At 35.4% G+C, this 16962-nt stretch overlaps 1 protein-coding gene across 1 annotated transcript; it reads right to left on the bottom strand.

Moving 5' to 3' along the window:
• LOC129273419 (UV-stimulated scaffold protein A-like) lies at positions 1-16162 on the bottom strand. Its single transcript, XM_064107844.1, has 15 exons — positions 15781-16162; positions 12601-12776; positions 11872-11962; positions 11278-11517; positions 10677-10797; positions 9562-10257; positions 8841-8953; positions 8153-8453; positions 7381-7549; positions 6744-6896; positions 5832-5892; positions 4882-5004; positions 3856-3949; positions 3233-3461; positions 1-28 (listed from the first exon to the last, which is right to left on the bottom strand). The coding sequence occupies exons 2-15, from the start codon at positions 12729-12731 to the stop codon at positions 1-3; spliced, it is 2550 nt and encodes an 849-aa protein (XP_063963914.1). The 5' UTR covers positions 12732-12776; positions 15781-16162.
• Positions 16163-16962: the final 800 nt, after the last annotated feature.

Here is a 16962-nt window from a genome sequence, read left to right as displayed (position 1 = left end):
CTATTGGAAGCTAAATACCTCACTTCTCCTAGATGAAGAATATATTAAGGTTATGAAGGAAAATATCAATAATTGGAAAAAAGAGTATTCGTCCTTGGAACCAAGAATAAAGTGGGATTGGATCAAGTATAAGATACGATGTTTTAGTGTGAAGTATTCTAGTAACGTACAAAAGCAGATATCTGATATTGAACAACAATTAAGAAGTAAATTGAATTTACTTGAAAATAGACTTGCCATCAGCGAAGAAGAGGGTATTATTAATCAGATAGAAAAGATAAAGGAAGAATTGATAGAAATAGACAATAAAAGAGTAGCCGGGCTAATGGTTAGGTCAAGGAGTCGATGGTACGAAAAGGGAGAAAAGAGTAATGAGTACTTTCTAGGATTAGAAAAGAGGAATAATGTAAAGAAGATGTGTTACGAAATATATGTAGAAGGCCAGTTAATTACAAATTTTAAAGATATTTTATCTGCTCAAAAGCAGTATTATGAAAAGTTATACACTTCAAAAGTAAGGTTTGAAGCTGGAGAACAATGTAATTCGTTTCTACAAAAAATTTATGTTCCCATGTTAAATATTGAAGAAAGGGAAAAGTTGGAAAAACCAATTTCTAAAAAAGAATGTAGAGAAGTACTGAATGATTTGGCCAAAAACAAGAGCCCGGGAAATGATGGTATCCCAGTGGAATTTTATTTATGTTTTTGGAATGATTTAGAAGATATTTTTAAGGAATCGATATTATACAGTTTTAAAATAGGAGAATTGTCAACATCACAAAGGCAAGCTATCCTTATTCTGATTAAGAAAGAAGGCAAAGATGAAAGAGAACTTAAGAACTGGCGTCCGATTTCTTTATTGAATGTAGATGTAAAAATAATAACTAAGGTTTTTGCCAAACGCATGTGTAAGTTTATAGATAAATTGATAAGTGTTTGTCAGACAGGTTTTATCAAAGGAAGATTTATAGGTGAATCCATCAGAGTTATTATGGATATTATGTTTTATACAAAAATGCATAACATACCAGGACTTTTTTTATTTTTAGACTATGAAAAAGCATTCGACTCATTAGAATGGGATTTTATGATGAAAGTACTGGACAAATTCGGTTTTGGACCCAAATTCAAAAGTTACATCCAGACTTTTTACAACAATATAAGCAGTTGTGTGAGTAGCAATGGACATACCTCTGGATATTTTGATTTGAGCCGGGGAGTAAGGCAAGGGGATCCAATCTCCCCATATCTTTTTATTCTGGGTGTGGAAATACTTTCATGTGCTATACGTCAGAATAAAAAAATTAAAGGTATAGATATAGATGGATATGTAATAAACATTGTACAATATGCAGATGACACTACGTTGGTTTTATCAGACTTAGAATCGGCAAAAGAAGCCCTTTGTGTAATTGAAGATTTTGCTTCCTTATCGGGTCTTAAAATTAATAAAAGCAAAACAAATGCTATGTGGTTGGGATCCAAAAGAACTTGTAAAGATAAGCCTTTGAATATTAATGTACCGTCTGAACCGTTTCGAGTATTGGGAATATTATTATCTTCAAATATTGATTGTATGATATCATTAAATTTCGAAAAATGTCTAGCTGATGTAAAAGTTCTGCTTAATATATGGCGGAAAAGGAATTTGAGTTTGATAGGAAAAATACAAATAGTAAAAACTTTTGCTATATCAAAATTTGTTTATTGTGGGTCAGTTTTACCAATACCAGGCCATATATTGAAACAATTAGAGCAAGCTATTAAAGATTTTATATGGAATGGAAAAAATAGATATATTAAAAAGTACACTCTAATAGGTTCATATTCACAAGGAGGTTTGAACATGATTGATATCCCTTCCTTCTTTAATGCTTTAAAGATAAGATGGATATCAAGGTTTTTTAAGGAAGACAACTCTCTTTGGTCTATTATATTTAGATATTTTATGAAGAAATTTGGAGGTGAATTTATATTTTATTGTAATATGTCAAAAAAGAGTTGTAAAATGATGGGCAATTGCCCTGGTTTCTATCAAGATGTATTGAGTGCCTTTTTCTATTTTCGGTCATTAGATTCAAAGTATAAAGATATAAGGGAAACAATTGTATGGAACAATGACAGTGTTATAGTAGGAGGTAAACCTTTGTTTGTTAAAGAATTTTTTAGAGCTGGTTTATGGTACATCTCAGACTTATATGACAGGGAAGGTAAACTTATAGATTTCAGTATATGGATGAAAAGAGGAGTGGAAAAGAAATTTTATATGAAATGGTGTTCAATTGCTTCGGCCATTCCAAAAGAATTGAAGTTCAGATGCCTTCATAATCAAGGAGAGTTAATAGAATTAAAACTTGTATGTAATTTCAAAGGCAAAGATATAGACTTTATGAAGCTGACAACACAGAATATCAATTTAATTTTGAAAGGCAAACCTTTTGAGGCTCCAATATCAGAAATTTACTGGAACAATAAATATAATATAGAAAAGGATATATGGAAGATTATCTATAAAATGCCTTTTGTGTTCTTAACGGATACGAAGAGTAGAACTTTTCAATATAAAATAAACACAAGAACACTCCTCTTAAATAAAAGATTATATAAAATGAAAATTGTAGAATCTGAATTATGCACCTTTTGTAAACTAGAGGCGGAAACAACAGAGCATCTTTTTACAGAATGTCAGCATGCATGTACCTTTTGGGAAGAGTTTTTGAAATGGTGGTACACAAAATTTGATATTAATTTACAACTAAATGATGAAGATATTTTGTTTGGTATATCAGATGGAAGACCACATAAATTACTTTTGAATCAATGCTTAGTTGTAGCTAAACAAATGATTTATACATGCAGACATTTGAATATTTCACCGTCTTTTGATTTGTTTCTTGTAAAGCTGAAACGAATATACAAAATAGAAAAACAAATTGGCATTCAAAATAAACAATTATCTAAGTTTGAAAAGAAATGGAAAATTCTACATCCCTCTTTCATATAATAGTTTGGGCAGCTTGATGGAAAACGAAATCATATGTGATGTCATAACCATTCAATCCTGAAATGTTTTCTATTTTTTTTAATTTTTATTTTTTATATGCTTTGTTTTGTATTTTATTTCAATTTGTATATAATATGTACAATGTATAATGATTATGTTTGTTATATGTATATGAAGTTATGAAAATAAAAAAAAATCATTGAAAAAAAAAAAAAAAAAGAAGCGTACCTGTTCATGACGATCTTCTCCAGCCGTGTCCTGGATGTGTTGTTGATCTTCTTAATGTCAGTCAGTCCTGGATACTTCTTGGCCTTGCCTTTACCTTTCTTCCCACCTCCCTTTCCTTTCCCTCCTTTTCCCGTTTGACCCGTTGTTCCAGAAGACGATGACGATGCCGAGCCAAGGTCAAGGCCTATAGCGCCCTCGATGTCTCTGAGAAGCTCAGGGTCTTGCCAAGCTGCAGATGGAAATAAATGGAAAATAGAGTTTCAACAACAAAAACCTCTAAAAATTCAATGAAAGGATGTTCTTTTCAAATATGAATTACAGAAGAGGTGGGATTTTCTCCAATTTTGGGGGGCAAATTTTTTCTTTTCTTCTATATGCTTCTGCTATGCAGAAACGTAAAAGCAAAACACATGAATTATCTTATTATGTTGTGTTCTAATCAAAGAATATCAGTGTTAATGTTAAAATAAGTGTTGTTACATGAATATTCATTTGAATCCCCCTCTCCTTTTAATAAATTATTTGAACTTTAATTTGAACAGTGAATCTCTATCACATGTATTATCATCATATGCAAGCTTCTCTAAAAGCTATCATTCTCTTAAAGAGTTTACACTAATCACCTTTTTCAGTCTCTTCCTCTTTAACCATAGCTGAGCTTCCATCTTGAGGGTTTCCATGCTCATCTCGTGCAATGATTCTACCATGAAAAGGACACTACAACAAATAAAACAAACAAGTATAAACAAGTGGAGTGCCTCTGACAGGCTCGCCTGCATTATACGATTCAATATAGCAGCAGTGCTGTCTTTGAAAACAACTACAGAATAATCATTCACAAAAAAAACACAATTCATATGATAAAATACAATGTTCACTGACTCTAAATGACATTTGACCTTGATTGTGTGACCAAAGACTTGTGCAAGACAATCAGTGATACTTGATTACCCTTATGTCCTCATTTTATGAACTAAATCCATAAACTTTCAAAGTTATGATTGCAATTCAACAAATACCCCCAACATGGCCAAAGTTCATTGACCTTGGTCATGTAATCTAAAACTCGTGCAGGATGTTCACCGATGCTTGATTACGCTATGTCCAACTTTCATGAACTAGGCCCATATACTTTCTAAGTTATGATGACATTTCAAAAACTTTCTGTTAAGATTTGATGTTGAAGACGACGCCGGCGGCGGAAAAGAGGCGCCTATAGTCTCGCTCTGCTATGGAAGGAGACAAAAAGTATATTTTTCTTCTCAATTACTATCACAACACTATCAATATCATCACCATCATGATCATGATCATCATAATCATCACCACCATCATCATTGTCATCATCATAATCATCACCACCATCACCACCACCATAATCAATATCACCACTATCACTACTACCCAAGCCACCATCCCCATAAACATAATTACCTTCTTTACAATTACTACAACCAACCAAAATAATGTTCATCACCATCCTTAACATCTTTACAAACAGCCATCCATACTGCCATCTTCTCCATTGTAACAACTACCAACCATATAATAATAATAATCTTTCTTATCATTACCACCAATCATAACAGCTAAAGCAAACATTCCACCACCTCCTCCTCCTCCTTGTTCTTATATTATCTCATACAAACCTTCTGTCTATCCATCCTCTCACAAAGTGTACCATTGGTGAAGGGTGCTCGGCATTTCCACTTCACTGGCTCAAATGATCCTGTGAAACTCATCACTCTGGTTTTAAGATTGTCCTTTGCCGACTGGAGATTGATGAAAGCAATGATGAAAATAAATTTATTAAAGAATAACAAGATCTCTTTGCCTAATGGGGTGTTGCAAATAACTACATTACATTCAAATGCAGATATTGATCATAAATTTGCAATAGAATGATTACTTGTGAATCTAACATATCAAGGCCGCTGTCTAACAAGTTAGGGTTGCAATAATAATAATAATAATCTGCTCTTATATAGCGCTTAATACATCGGAACGGCGTATCTAAGAGCTTTACAGATATATTATTACCCCGGTCATCGGATCCTGGCATGCCCGCATACAATGTATGAACCTTCTCTACACCCTTGGGAGTATTCCAACAAGAGTTCTGAGACTCAATTGTTTGGCATACTACATAGGCTTTCGCATCCTACCGGGTACCCATTTAACACCTGGGTGGAGAGTGGCAAATTGTGGATTGACGCCTTGCCAAAGGACGCTAGGCCATGGTGGGATTCGAAAACACAACCCTCTGATTACACGGCGAGAGTTAGAACCGCTACACCACGACACTTCCATATTAGGCTATATTTTAAGTTTAGTGGTTAGGATAATATAGTGTTAAATCTAGGGTTGAAGTTAGTCTTTTCATTAGTCTATGGAATACATACCAGAGCAATTGTTGCCAAAGCAATGTCATGAAATCAATAAGTGACGCTTGATTACCCTTATTTGAATATTTCATGAAGTTATGATGACATTTCAAAATTAAACCTTGGTTATTTTTTTGTTTGCATTAAGAAAAACTGCACTTGTAGTCTCGCTCTACTTTGCAGATGAAACAATAAAGGGAAGATCAATAACAAACCTCTAGTACTATTTCTTCATCTTGCACAGCTCCAATCCAGGTTCTTGCATCTGTATCAGCTCTAAAGGAAACAAAATAATAATAATAAACACTTCTTGTATAGAGCATATCACATTATGATTATAACTTTTCTATGAGCTTCCAAAGGACTTGGATGTTATTACCTCGGCTTTAGTGTGACAGCCGTAATTACTTACAGCACACATGCATTTCAAGGAATTAATTCCTACCAGGTACCCATTTACCTCACCTGGGTTGAGGGCAGCACAATGTGGATAAATTTCTTGCTGAAAGAAAACTATGCCATGGCTGGGATTTGAACCCAGGACCTTATGTATCAAAGTCTAATCCAGAGATTAATCCACTGGGCCACAACAAAGAAACACACACACACAAAACAAGGAACATAAACTAAAAATTAAGGAAAAAACAACATCACAACAATAATATTTTTTAATTTATTCCATAATCCCTCCGGATGTCTTGTCCAAAATAGAAGATCCTTTTTTTTCAGCAGAATCTTCATGAATCGCCAGTTTGCCCATCAAAAGGATATTGTATATGCAAGTATTGCATCTTACATTTCCTTTACCATTTGTTTCTTAATGATTCTCTCAACTCCAACACCATACTTGAAATCAGTAAGTCTACCTCAGAATGATAGAGAGTTAAAAAATACTGGAGCAGTTTTCGAACCGACATTGTGCTAGAGTGCTAGAACTGACAGTGCTAGATTTAGATTAAAGAGCCAAAATCAAGATCTCAACACCAAAACATATGCCAACATTAACACCAGCACAAAACTTGAAATCACCCAGTGTACCTTAGGATGACAGGAACTTTGTCCTTATCTGAAAGTTAACTCCATTCCATAATTAACACCAACACTTAACTTGAAATCACAAACTGTACCTTAGGATGACAGGAGCTTTGATATCTTCTGGGTTCTTCCAAAAAGCCAAATCAGTCCCAAAGGGCACCACTGGAGCTCTCTTCAACAACTCTTGTCTTTTGCGTTCCTCCTCAGGAAGAGGCTTGGACTTCTTGGGTGGTATGACATGATACCTGTTAATGGAAAATTACAATTATTACCCATATAGCCAATGAACTGTACCCTCAATTGAAACAAGAGTCAAAATTAATAACCTTTTCATGCAAGGCAATGCAAGAATATACTTGTACCAAATGTCAAGAAACATGCAAGTGAGAAAATAAAATTAACCAGTATGATCATTAGAGCAACTTGTCATTTTAAAATTGAGATTAAAGGACATGATAAACACTTTTTAAAAGAAAGTTTGTTCTAATAAAAAATGATTTTTTTTGGGGGGGGAGGGGAGGGTGGAGGGGTAACCACACTAATCCTATTGTTACACATTGCCATAATTCATAACTACATTTTCCACACCCATGTTCGAATGCCTTTCCAATGATAGACTAACAAAAGATTACAAGCATGGAATCTCTATCAGAGTTGTTCATTGATGGTTGTCGGAGTGACGCCCGTCGGACATAAAAAAAAAACAAGAAGAAAACCGTCTAAACTTACCCTGGAGGAGGCTTTGTTCTTTCCCTTATCTTCTTGAGCTTCTCCTTCATGGCTGCAATACTGCCCGCCTGAGATGCAGGGTCAAGGATGTCATTGTCAGCGTCTCTGGTGGGATGCCAATCAACAGTTGTTTCTTGGCTGGACGATGGCAGTGGGAGAGGATCTAAACCTGCAAATAACATGCAAAGGTCATAATGATAATAATACGGTAATATGCAATATTTATATAGCACTTCTAAGCATATTACCATCCTGTCTTCAGCATAGTTACCCTGACCAGAAAATAAAGAATACAAGGAATTTCTTTCTCTTGGGCACCCATTCACTACACCTGAATGGAGAGGGGAAAATGTCTTAATCTGACTTATAGCCAGGCCAAAATTCTGATGCCCAATAATTAAAAAATATTCTTGCAAGGTACCCATTTACAACACCAGGGGCCCGTTGCATAAAACTTTTTACCTGAGAAAACTCAAGTTGTTTTTACCGGAGTTGTTGCCCTGTGTTAAAGTCAATGGCAGAAATCAGACTAACCTTAGTTTTCAGTTTTTACCAGAGTTTTCTCAGGTAAAAAGTTTTATGCAACAGGCCCCTGGATCAAATGCAGTGCAATCTAGATGAATTTCTAGATGAAGTCAATAGCAAGAATTTGGACCCTCAACCCTAAGACTAAAAGGCAAGAATCACATTCAGAACCACTACATCACAACACTTCCACAATATCAGATCAGGTCAGAAGCAATTGTCATTGTCAGATGACCAGGTCACTCACCAAACTCTTCCCGAAGCTCTGGTGGAATGTCCGGCTCATAACCTTCTTTGTCTGGGACTGCATCAAAACCATCATCGTCCTCATCTTCGCTATCAATGTTCTCTCCCTTGCTTCCACCTGATCCTCCCCTATATTCTTTCACACCAGAGCAACCTGGATTATCTTTTCCTGCAGATTTCTTCTTGTGTGAATGGGTCCACTTCACTTGAAGATCCTTGTACTTGTCCTGCTTGGCCTGTATCTCTCTCTTGAGGTCAATCAACTGCTTGACTTTATCAGACTTCCCTAACTTTGTCAGCGTCTGTTTAACACATAAGTATTTCAAAAACAAAAATAGTTTTATCCTATTCATCTCTGTGTCTCTTATTCTGAGTTGAAAAATATATCAAATTAATTCATGATGACTTTATATTTGATATCTTTGAAAATATTTGAAGAGGTGTGTTCTCTGCCACATACATGTATCAATAACTCTAAATATTCTCAAAGCTCTTTTTACTTTATCAGAGTGAAAGCTGTGAAATGTTCAGTGTCTGGGGACTTCACCCACACTTCTAAACCAATAAATACCAAGGAAAGACTGGCGATGCGTCAGATGAGGAATGTTGATAAAATGCCTCCCGGACTTTGGACTGAATAGCGGAATATGTACAGAATCTAACCCTTCATAAAGAATGTATGTACCCACCTCTGTCCAGCCATTGAGTTTGGTCAGATACCTGGTGGTCAAGAGACGTTGCTGGTCTTCAAGACTCTGAAGGACATCAGTATTATCTTCATCTTCTTTGATATTCACTCCTTCTGTAATAGCAAATTTAATTTCAATTTATATTCATATTACTTACAAATAAAAAGAAGAAGTACATACATGTATATCCAGATTCGAACTTAGCCTGTATTTTGGTGTCATCTACCTACACACCAACAATTTTCTTAATCCATTGAATATTTCATAAGTTATCATGCAGAAACCAACTCGCATATTTAATGAGCTGTGACCTTTGACCTGTGGACTCCAGATTCAAACTTAGCCTGTATTTTGGTGTCATCTACCTACACACCAAAAATTTGTTAATCCATTAAATATTTTTCGAGTTATTGCGCGGAAACCAACTGGGGGGACGGACAGGGGCAAAAAAATGGCATTGAGCTGATAAAACATGTTTACTCATCACTAGATAATACTAAATGTTGTCATCAATTCAATACAGATATATAAATGTGGTTAAAAGTCCTAAAATACAGTGAAAATACTCCAGAGTTAAATTTTCCGAGACTGATGAAATTGTGCCAACTTGGGCAATTATTCAACTTAATATAAATGCAATAAATGTAATTAATAATTTTAAAAAATCCTCTTTTTTTCCCGATCAATTTTTACCAACCATTCTATAAGGTTCCTTACTTACCAGTCCCCAAACTGATATCGATATTGATGCTTGTCCATGATGGGAGACCATGCTGCTGGAGAAGGCTCCTCCTCTCTACACCAACATTATCCTCCATCTCATTATTGTCCTCCTCACTTTCATCTTCTCCTTCATCATCATCCTCTTTGCTCTGCTTACCATCACTCAAACTGATTTCATCTCCTAAAGATTGCTTAGTTCTTTCTTCCACAGGGTTTTGTTCATCATTATTTCCACTGCTACCACAAGGCTGCCATGAGTCTTCTTTCCTTTCTTTAGTTCTATCTATCTCAGTCTCTCCTGATAAACAAGATGGTTCATCTCTTGTCAAATGGTCCTCCCCTTCCTCATCCTCTATGTCAAATATGCTTTTCTTTGATGTTAATACTGGTGATCTTTGCCCAGAGGTTATGTCTGACTCACACTTAACATCTTGGATGGTCTTTGGATTATGCGATAATCTATCTTTCGTCCTGTCAGAATCATTTTCCGCTTCTGACTGCCGTATGCTCACCGATTTCTCTTCTTTATGTTTTTGTTTTGGCAGTGGCTTTGATGTGTTCTTGCTTTGGGATTGACTGGAGGTTATTGCCATGGAGACATCATGATTGAGGTCATCTAAGGTCATGTTGGGAAGCAAGAGCTGGAAGCAGTTTTCACATTGTGTCAAACTCTCCTGAATCTCTGGGATGATTTCTTGGATATTAAAAGGGAAAAAAATCAATGGGGGGCATAATGCAGGCAGTTAGGCAAATATTTAGGTAATGAATAGATCAGATGGATAGATGGATGAATATAGGAAAATAGATTGATGTTGGTAGGGACAATGAGATCCAAAATCAAAGAAAGTTTACCTATCTGTACCAGTCAGTGTGCTAGGTATGTAGTCATGTGCTCTACATGGCTCTCGTGTTTTACCTCTTTCAACTAAAAGTTCTGCTTTATTTGCCTCCAAAAATTATAATAAAATGAAATTTGATAAAATGAAAAAAAAATACAGCAAGTACTTCATATTTCAACATTTACTAAAAAATAAGAACAAACTCTTCATTTTCACTTTCATTTAAACTTTAAGCAAAAGAATGATTAAGTATATAAATACAACTCTTGCTAACCATTCATTTCTACAGTGACTTTATTCAGCTTCTGTTGTTGGGCCTGCTGCAGACGTCTTTGTCTCTCTTCTGTTCTTCGTCTCTCTGCTTCAGATCTTGCTTGTATATTCACAAAATCAACCTATCATAGAAAATAAGTACAATAAGTATTAGGTATCAATATAATATCAATAGGAATCAAAATAAATTTGATGCAACAATTATTCTTTATGGTTTGTAATCCTAGGCCATGTAACTATCATGTCTTAACAATCTTAAGCCTCTCATGAATGATGTGGCCATACAAGAATACCATTGTAGCACCAGTACTATGAGGGACAAGGACATCTAAAATCAGAGTAGAATTATAATAGTGTACAAATAACAGACCCACCATCTTGCAAGCCTATCTAAATTTGACAAGTCCTGTATTCAGGAACATAGAAACAGGCTTATAAAAGAGAAAGATACATTCAAAAGTTTAAATGATAGGTAGACCTAGTATCTTTTACAACTTGCTAAACTTATTATTCTGCTCACAACTCTAGTTACTTGCAATTTCAGGGATGCAACACTAGATTAAAAAGAGCCTGGAGATCAAATCAAGTGGAATGGTACTCACCTTCTTAGAGTTCTTGAGGTAGGTGTATCCCAGACCTAGCTTCTTGTACGCCTTGCCAAACTTGTTATGCCACTCCTGCATGGCCCTGAGAGCATGCTCCTTGAGGAGAATAGCAGCAGGCTTAGGAGGCGGCAGAGGAAGATCCACATTGGTCCCTATGGTTAGCTCCATGTAATCCTGCATGTCAGCTACAAGGAGCTCACGGAACCGATGGGATCGACTGAAAAGCTCATTGATGACCTAAAGAATAAGACTTTATTTAATTAGAGAGATAATAAATCATTGTATCCTCTTTGTTAACGAGTATTGGACCATAGCATAATGATTTGTTTCTGTTTTATAGCTCATTTGAAAACTTGTTTGGCAGGTCATGAAGTAAGGCAGGAGTGGAGAAAAATAGAAGTTGAATGGACAAGGAAGTTAATCAGTTGCAATTGCCCATTGCCAAATAGGTAATATAAGAATTTGTATCACCGAAGAGGTTGGCTCTCCAAAATCTTGACCAAGATGGAATATTTCATTGATTCTGTTATCATGTAGATGATGAATTGGATTGATGTCTCGATGGTGAAATTTAAAGAAGAGAATACAAACCTGGAATGCTGATAGTCTGATCTCTGAATGCTCTTCTTCAAGCTGGCTTATGACCAGATGGAAGCAATGCTCAACATAGGCATCTGATACCCTGAAACACACAAAAAATGACCTCAAATCGATCAACCATTTATTCAATATGGTCAACTATAGTCACCAATATTGGCTCACTTCTCGCAACTATGGTTCACATGAAAAAAATAAACACTGCCTATATTGATTACATCTGTACTCTATAACAACCACAATGATTGTATTCAACATTAACACACAAAGAGATGGTTCAAGGTTCTCATAGCATTGTCTCCGTTCAATTTAAAAGTAAATTGTTATCATTTCATGGTTGACCATACCACCTTCTAAACATAATCTAGCAACAACAACAAAAAATCCCTTCCAAGAATCTGTGTGTGATATTGTGATATGCAGTACCTCTAACTTTAACTAAAATGCTTGTATTTATCACCAGACAATCTTATGTCATGGGGGGCAGAGTCAGTGACTATGAACATTTAGTGCAGCAAAATGTAAAATGCTCTGTATGGGCAAGGAAAAGTACTTGGTATACCAAATATTTTATAGATTTGATTGGATTAACAGAGCATCATCGTTCATCAGATAGAATACTTAACCATTTACCTACTAGTACCAGGTGGTGCTGGTACAAATTCTATGGGAATTACGGAATTCTGTAGTCAATTAATTAATAAGCTTTATTGGAGAACATACTTGCAGATTTTCTTGAGCTGTTTCATTACATCCTGGTCAAGAGCAGGTTTTCCTGATGTGGTTAGAGTCTCAATCAGGTCAGCCATCTCCTTGCAGACCTCATGGTCTAAAGAACCACTGCCACCCGCCATTTCTCATTGCCACTTGGTTGCATCAACAGAGACTGGTACAGGAGTCTAGTAGGGGACACACAATACGAGAGAATACATTTAATTTTGATATGTATCCTTGGTAACACATGCATGGACTTTTCATCAAATTTGAAAATGGTGGGAATGGTAGCATGCTCTGTTTTAAACAATATATAATAACAATAAAAATGACTCAGATTTCCATTGCACCAAATCTAGTCTATAGAGTGCTCACGGCAAGACTAAAGACTTTTAGAGATTAAAGGAAATTAAGAACTGAACACAAATATTTTGACAGGTAAGCATATTTCCATTACTTCTTGCTTTTTCATCAAAATCATTTGAAATAGGGTTAGGGTCGCACTGTTTGTAAGTGAATATTAGAATCGCAAGTAGTGTTTTTCTTTATTTCAAAACACTTGCCCAACTCTTAACTTTTACTTGCCGTGGCCCGTGGGCAATCGGGCAAGCGCTTATGTCGCACCCTGTCGCATACGACGTCACAAATCAAGACTCAAATAACTCTTTTATTTTTGATGAACTTTCCTTAATTAAAACCTGCACTAATAATTTTCTGCTTACGTTAAGCCTAACGTTAGACCCACTCACACTAGTGTAAGGTTAGTATAGAAAAAATAATTAAAAATTATTAGTGCAGGTTTTAGATTAGACCTAACGTTAGATCTACTATGTCAGGGTGAACTTCCCCTTTTAACTTGAACAAAAATCCAAAACTTCTTTTTTTACAAATCGCAAAATAGAACAGAATAATAATATATAGAACAATATCGATCAAAATAATGCTCTCTTTTACCCCATCCCCTATGTTTTTACATTTACAAAAATCCAAAACTCCAAGTCCAAGTCTTATAATATATGATGGGGGGGACCTACAATGTAAAGCTACGCACTTTGTTTACAAACTTTAAAAGCTATCGCGATATGCGTGCTGTAGCTATAACAAAAGACAAAGAAATCAAGATGGCGACGTAAACATGATGGCAAGTTTTCCCCATCTTTTCATATTTTTCTCGTTTTTTTTAATGAATTCTTGTTTAAAAACAAAATCAATATTGTAGAAATGTCGGAAATGAAGTTGTATCCCATTTACATAATTAGGGCTAGGGAATCTAGATCTTTTAGAAGGAAAGTAGAAATTTCGGGGGAAAAAGTTTCAGTTTTTTACGCGGTACATGCACATGAATGGGATGCAATCCCTGGCTCCATGGAGAGTGAGCATACGTTTATCTAGATGTAGTACTAGGAGTCTACTGGCTCTCGGCTCTGACGTCACAAACTATTTTGATCTCCGATGAATTTCATTTTTTTCACTGGTTCACTACTACCATCCTGCCTGTGGAGAATCTACAGGTAGGACTATGCCTATGGTATGCCAATGCTGTATTGAGCACACGCACACACTTAAAAAAATCATAAAATATCACTTTTGTGACCAAAATTATTAATTTCCATACAGTTGCAATTCAATTTTCATTAGTAACTTAAAATAATTTTTGTATTGACCAGAGTGCTCAAAAACTTGAATTTTTTGCATATTTTTGTGTACGCCCTCTATTGATGGAAAGTAATATGGCAAGAAAATTTTCATTTTTCAAGCTCTATTTTTAATAAAGAAAAAATAATTTAATGAATCAAATTTACTTAAGAGCCAAGTTATATAATGAAAAGATGTAATGGAAACTGACAGTGTAAAAAAATCTAGCATTTGTCCAAAAGAAAAAAATAATCCAAACATTGTCAACCTTATTTTGCCACACATATATATGGATGTAACTGAGAACAAGGTTATGGTATTCATAACCTTGTTCATTGATTGAATGAGTGGTTTTTCTGGTGAAATTATGATTAGCCACGAGAAGGGCTCTCGACCAATCAAACAGCGACAAATTTTCAGTAAGGGTCCCTTCCTGAAAAGGATATACCGTATGGCGTATGTAATAATAGTACAGCCAGACCATAGAGATATATACTAATAACATATTAGTATATAGTCACGTATTGTATTACCGGACACTATTATGATTTCGGATGCGCATATTACTGCGTTCGAAAACAATTTCGTACCGTAAGACTTCCGCAATTCAATATCACAGAGCAATACATAGAACAAGATTGCAAACTCAAGGCGAAAAAAATCCAACTTTTACCTTATTTATCTCTAAAATGACAGAAAATGCTTAAAATATGATATAACATAGTTTTGCATTAACAATTGATATATTTTCTAACGGAAATATGGGCCTGATTTGCCGAATTTCAATCTCGTCCACTCCTTTGATCGAATGATGAGGTATGGTGTATTGTGGGTGATCGTCGACGGCTAGTTCTCAAGGTACCCGTGCGCAAGGTTTTCTGTGAGTAGAGCCGTCGATCGGCAGCGCATCGATAGAACTTGATGAGCATCACGATACGAACGCGAGCATATTATTATTGGAAAGTGCCATGGAACATGCAGCTAACAAGACAAAATAAAATATCAAACAAGAATTTATTACCAACATCTGCTCAGATTCAAAAGGCAAATAATACTTAGGAATTTACTCATGATATGATATAAGAAAATAATCACACAGATTGCTCTTACATCATTATAATCAAGGATATCTTTACCCGTCCGGAATGCTGATAATGATATATTATTGTAATTTGTCGCGCACGATGCAAAGAAAATGGTTGGTAAATACAAAATAATTTTATCATATTCATAATTTTCATATTTGGAATAGCAAGTGTGAATTTTCTTGATTGTATTTCCTCTAGTTGTCATTTTTAAAGCACTGAAATAAAGGTGTCCGGCAATAGGATACACTGCCATACATCTCTATGATCCAGACTGAGTCAGAGATAACAGAAAAATGAACATATGGGCCACAGGCACAGTCACACTTTCACTGTAGTGTAGACCAACTGCTATTTCATGCAAAAACATTAGCGATTTGAGGTTAAAAAATTCATTCATGAGCTTTATTAGACGGGAAATTGTTACTCATCCATATCAAATTATTTGTATTATGAATATTTTGCTTACCATTACACAAATGCTAAAATCTTCACTTAGGATTCGACTCGTCGTTGCTGCCAAAATCCCAAATGAATTTTTTTCCTCGGCAAAACAACGTACGGTATCGGTAACGTAAGGTAGTCTAAATTTACAGGTTATGCTAGGCTCATCTTGACAAGATCCGTCGCGTCATGCCTAAATTAATACACGACGATACATTTCAGCCGCACAGACCACTATTGTTACAGAGTTGTCTTTTTTTTTTGGGGGGGGGGGCAGGGGCTTGCGCCTGGCCTGGCCAGCTGGACCTGGATGAAACGTGTTACTAGATTATCCAACATGAAGTACCGGTACGGTATATGAAATCAAGACTAACTTGCAGACTAAACGCTCCCATTATTACAACCACCTGGGGCCTGTTGCATGACGAGATGAGCGATACGTAGGAACGTCCTAGGACCATTCTTCCGAGATAGGAAGATTGGCGACAAATCAGCGCTTTCCGTTTCACGAAGGCAATTTTGTCTTCCAAGTCCGCGACATCGTTTGATATCGATAGTATCGGAAAAATATTTAGTCTTCATCATCACCTGAACCTTTTATTTCTGAATGACGACTTTACATAAAATCCGATATTTCAATAAAAGGAGATCAAATAATGTTTTATTTATTACTGATAGTAGACTTGATGTATGGAGCTTACTTTATGAGGTTAAAAGAGAAAAAACTTTGAAGATTCACAAACATAACTAAATAAAATCGAAGTTTTCATTATTTCCCTCATTTAGAACACGGTGTCTTTTTAGAGACACCTTTTATTGATATTTCAACGAAAGAGACCCTTGTCCGACATAAAAATTGATTTAACTAAGTAATTTCGACATTTATTAGTTCAATATTCTGTATTTTTATAGAATACTTGTATATAATGATAATTTTGCAAATTATGCGTTAATGTGTTATTTGTTGAGGTAAATATAGGGTTTGAATGGAGTAAACAAAATCAACAGTGTCTGATTGTATGAGACTAAAAAGGAAAATATGAGAGGCTGCGTGTGAAAAATCTAATTTATTTATTTTATTTGTCAGATATAACGCAAGAAATACAAATGTGAGTGTTTAGAGTATAAACATTCCTCAGTTGCATGATGAGTAACAGAAGAAAATGAGAATATGAAAACTGCTGCAAACATGTCCAAGTGGATAAAG

Source organism: Lytechinus pictus, chromosome 12 (genome assembly GCF_037042905.1).
Source record: "Lytechinus pictus isolate F3 Inbred chromosome 12, Lp3.0, whole genome shotgun sequence".
In the NCBI taxonomy this organism is placed as follows: domain Eukaryota; kingdom Metazoa; phylum Echinodermata; class Echinoidea; order Temnopleuroida; family Toxopneustidae; genus Lytechinus; species Lytechinus pictus.
This window is presented reverse-complemented; position numbering and strand designations above follow the sequence as displayed.

Coding starts and splice junctions, on each gene's coding strand:
- LOC129273419 (XM_064107844.1), bottom strand. CDS start 12,731: ATGGCGGGTGGCAGTGGTTCTTTAGACCATGAGGTCTGCAAGGAGATG. Junction 8,954..9,561: donor CGATATCAGTTTGGGGACTG/GTAAGTAAGGAA, acceptor TTGCTATTACAG/AAGGAGTGAATATCAAAGAA. Junction 6,897..7,380: donor AGAACAAAGCCTCCTCCAGG/GTAAGTTTAGAC, acceptor TTCCATTAACAG/GTATCATGTCATACCACCCA.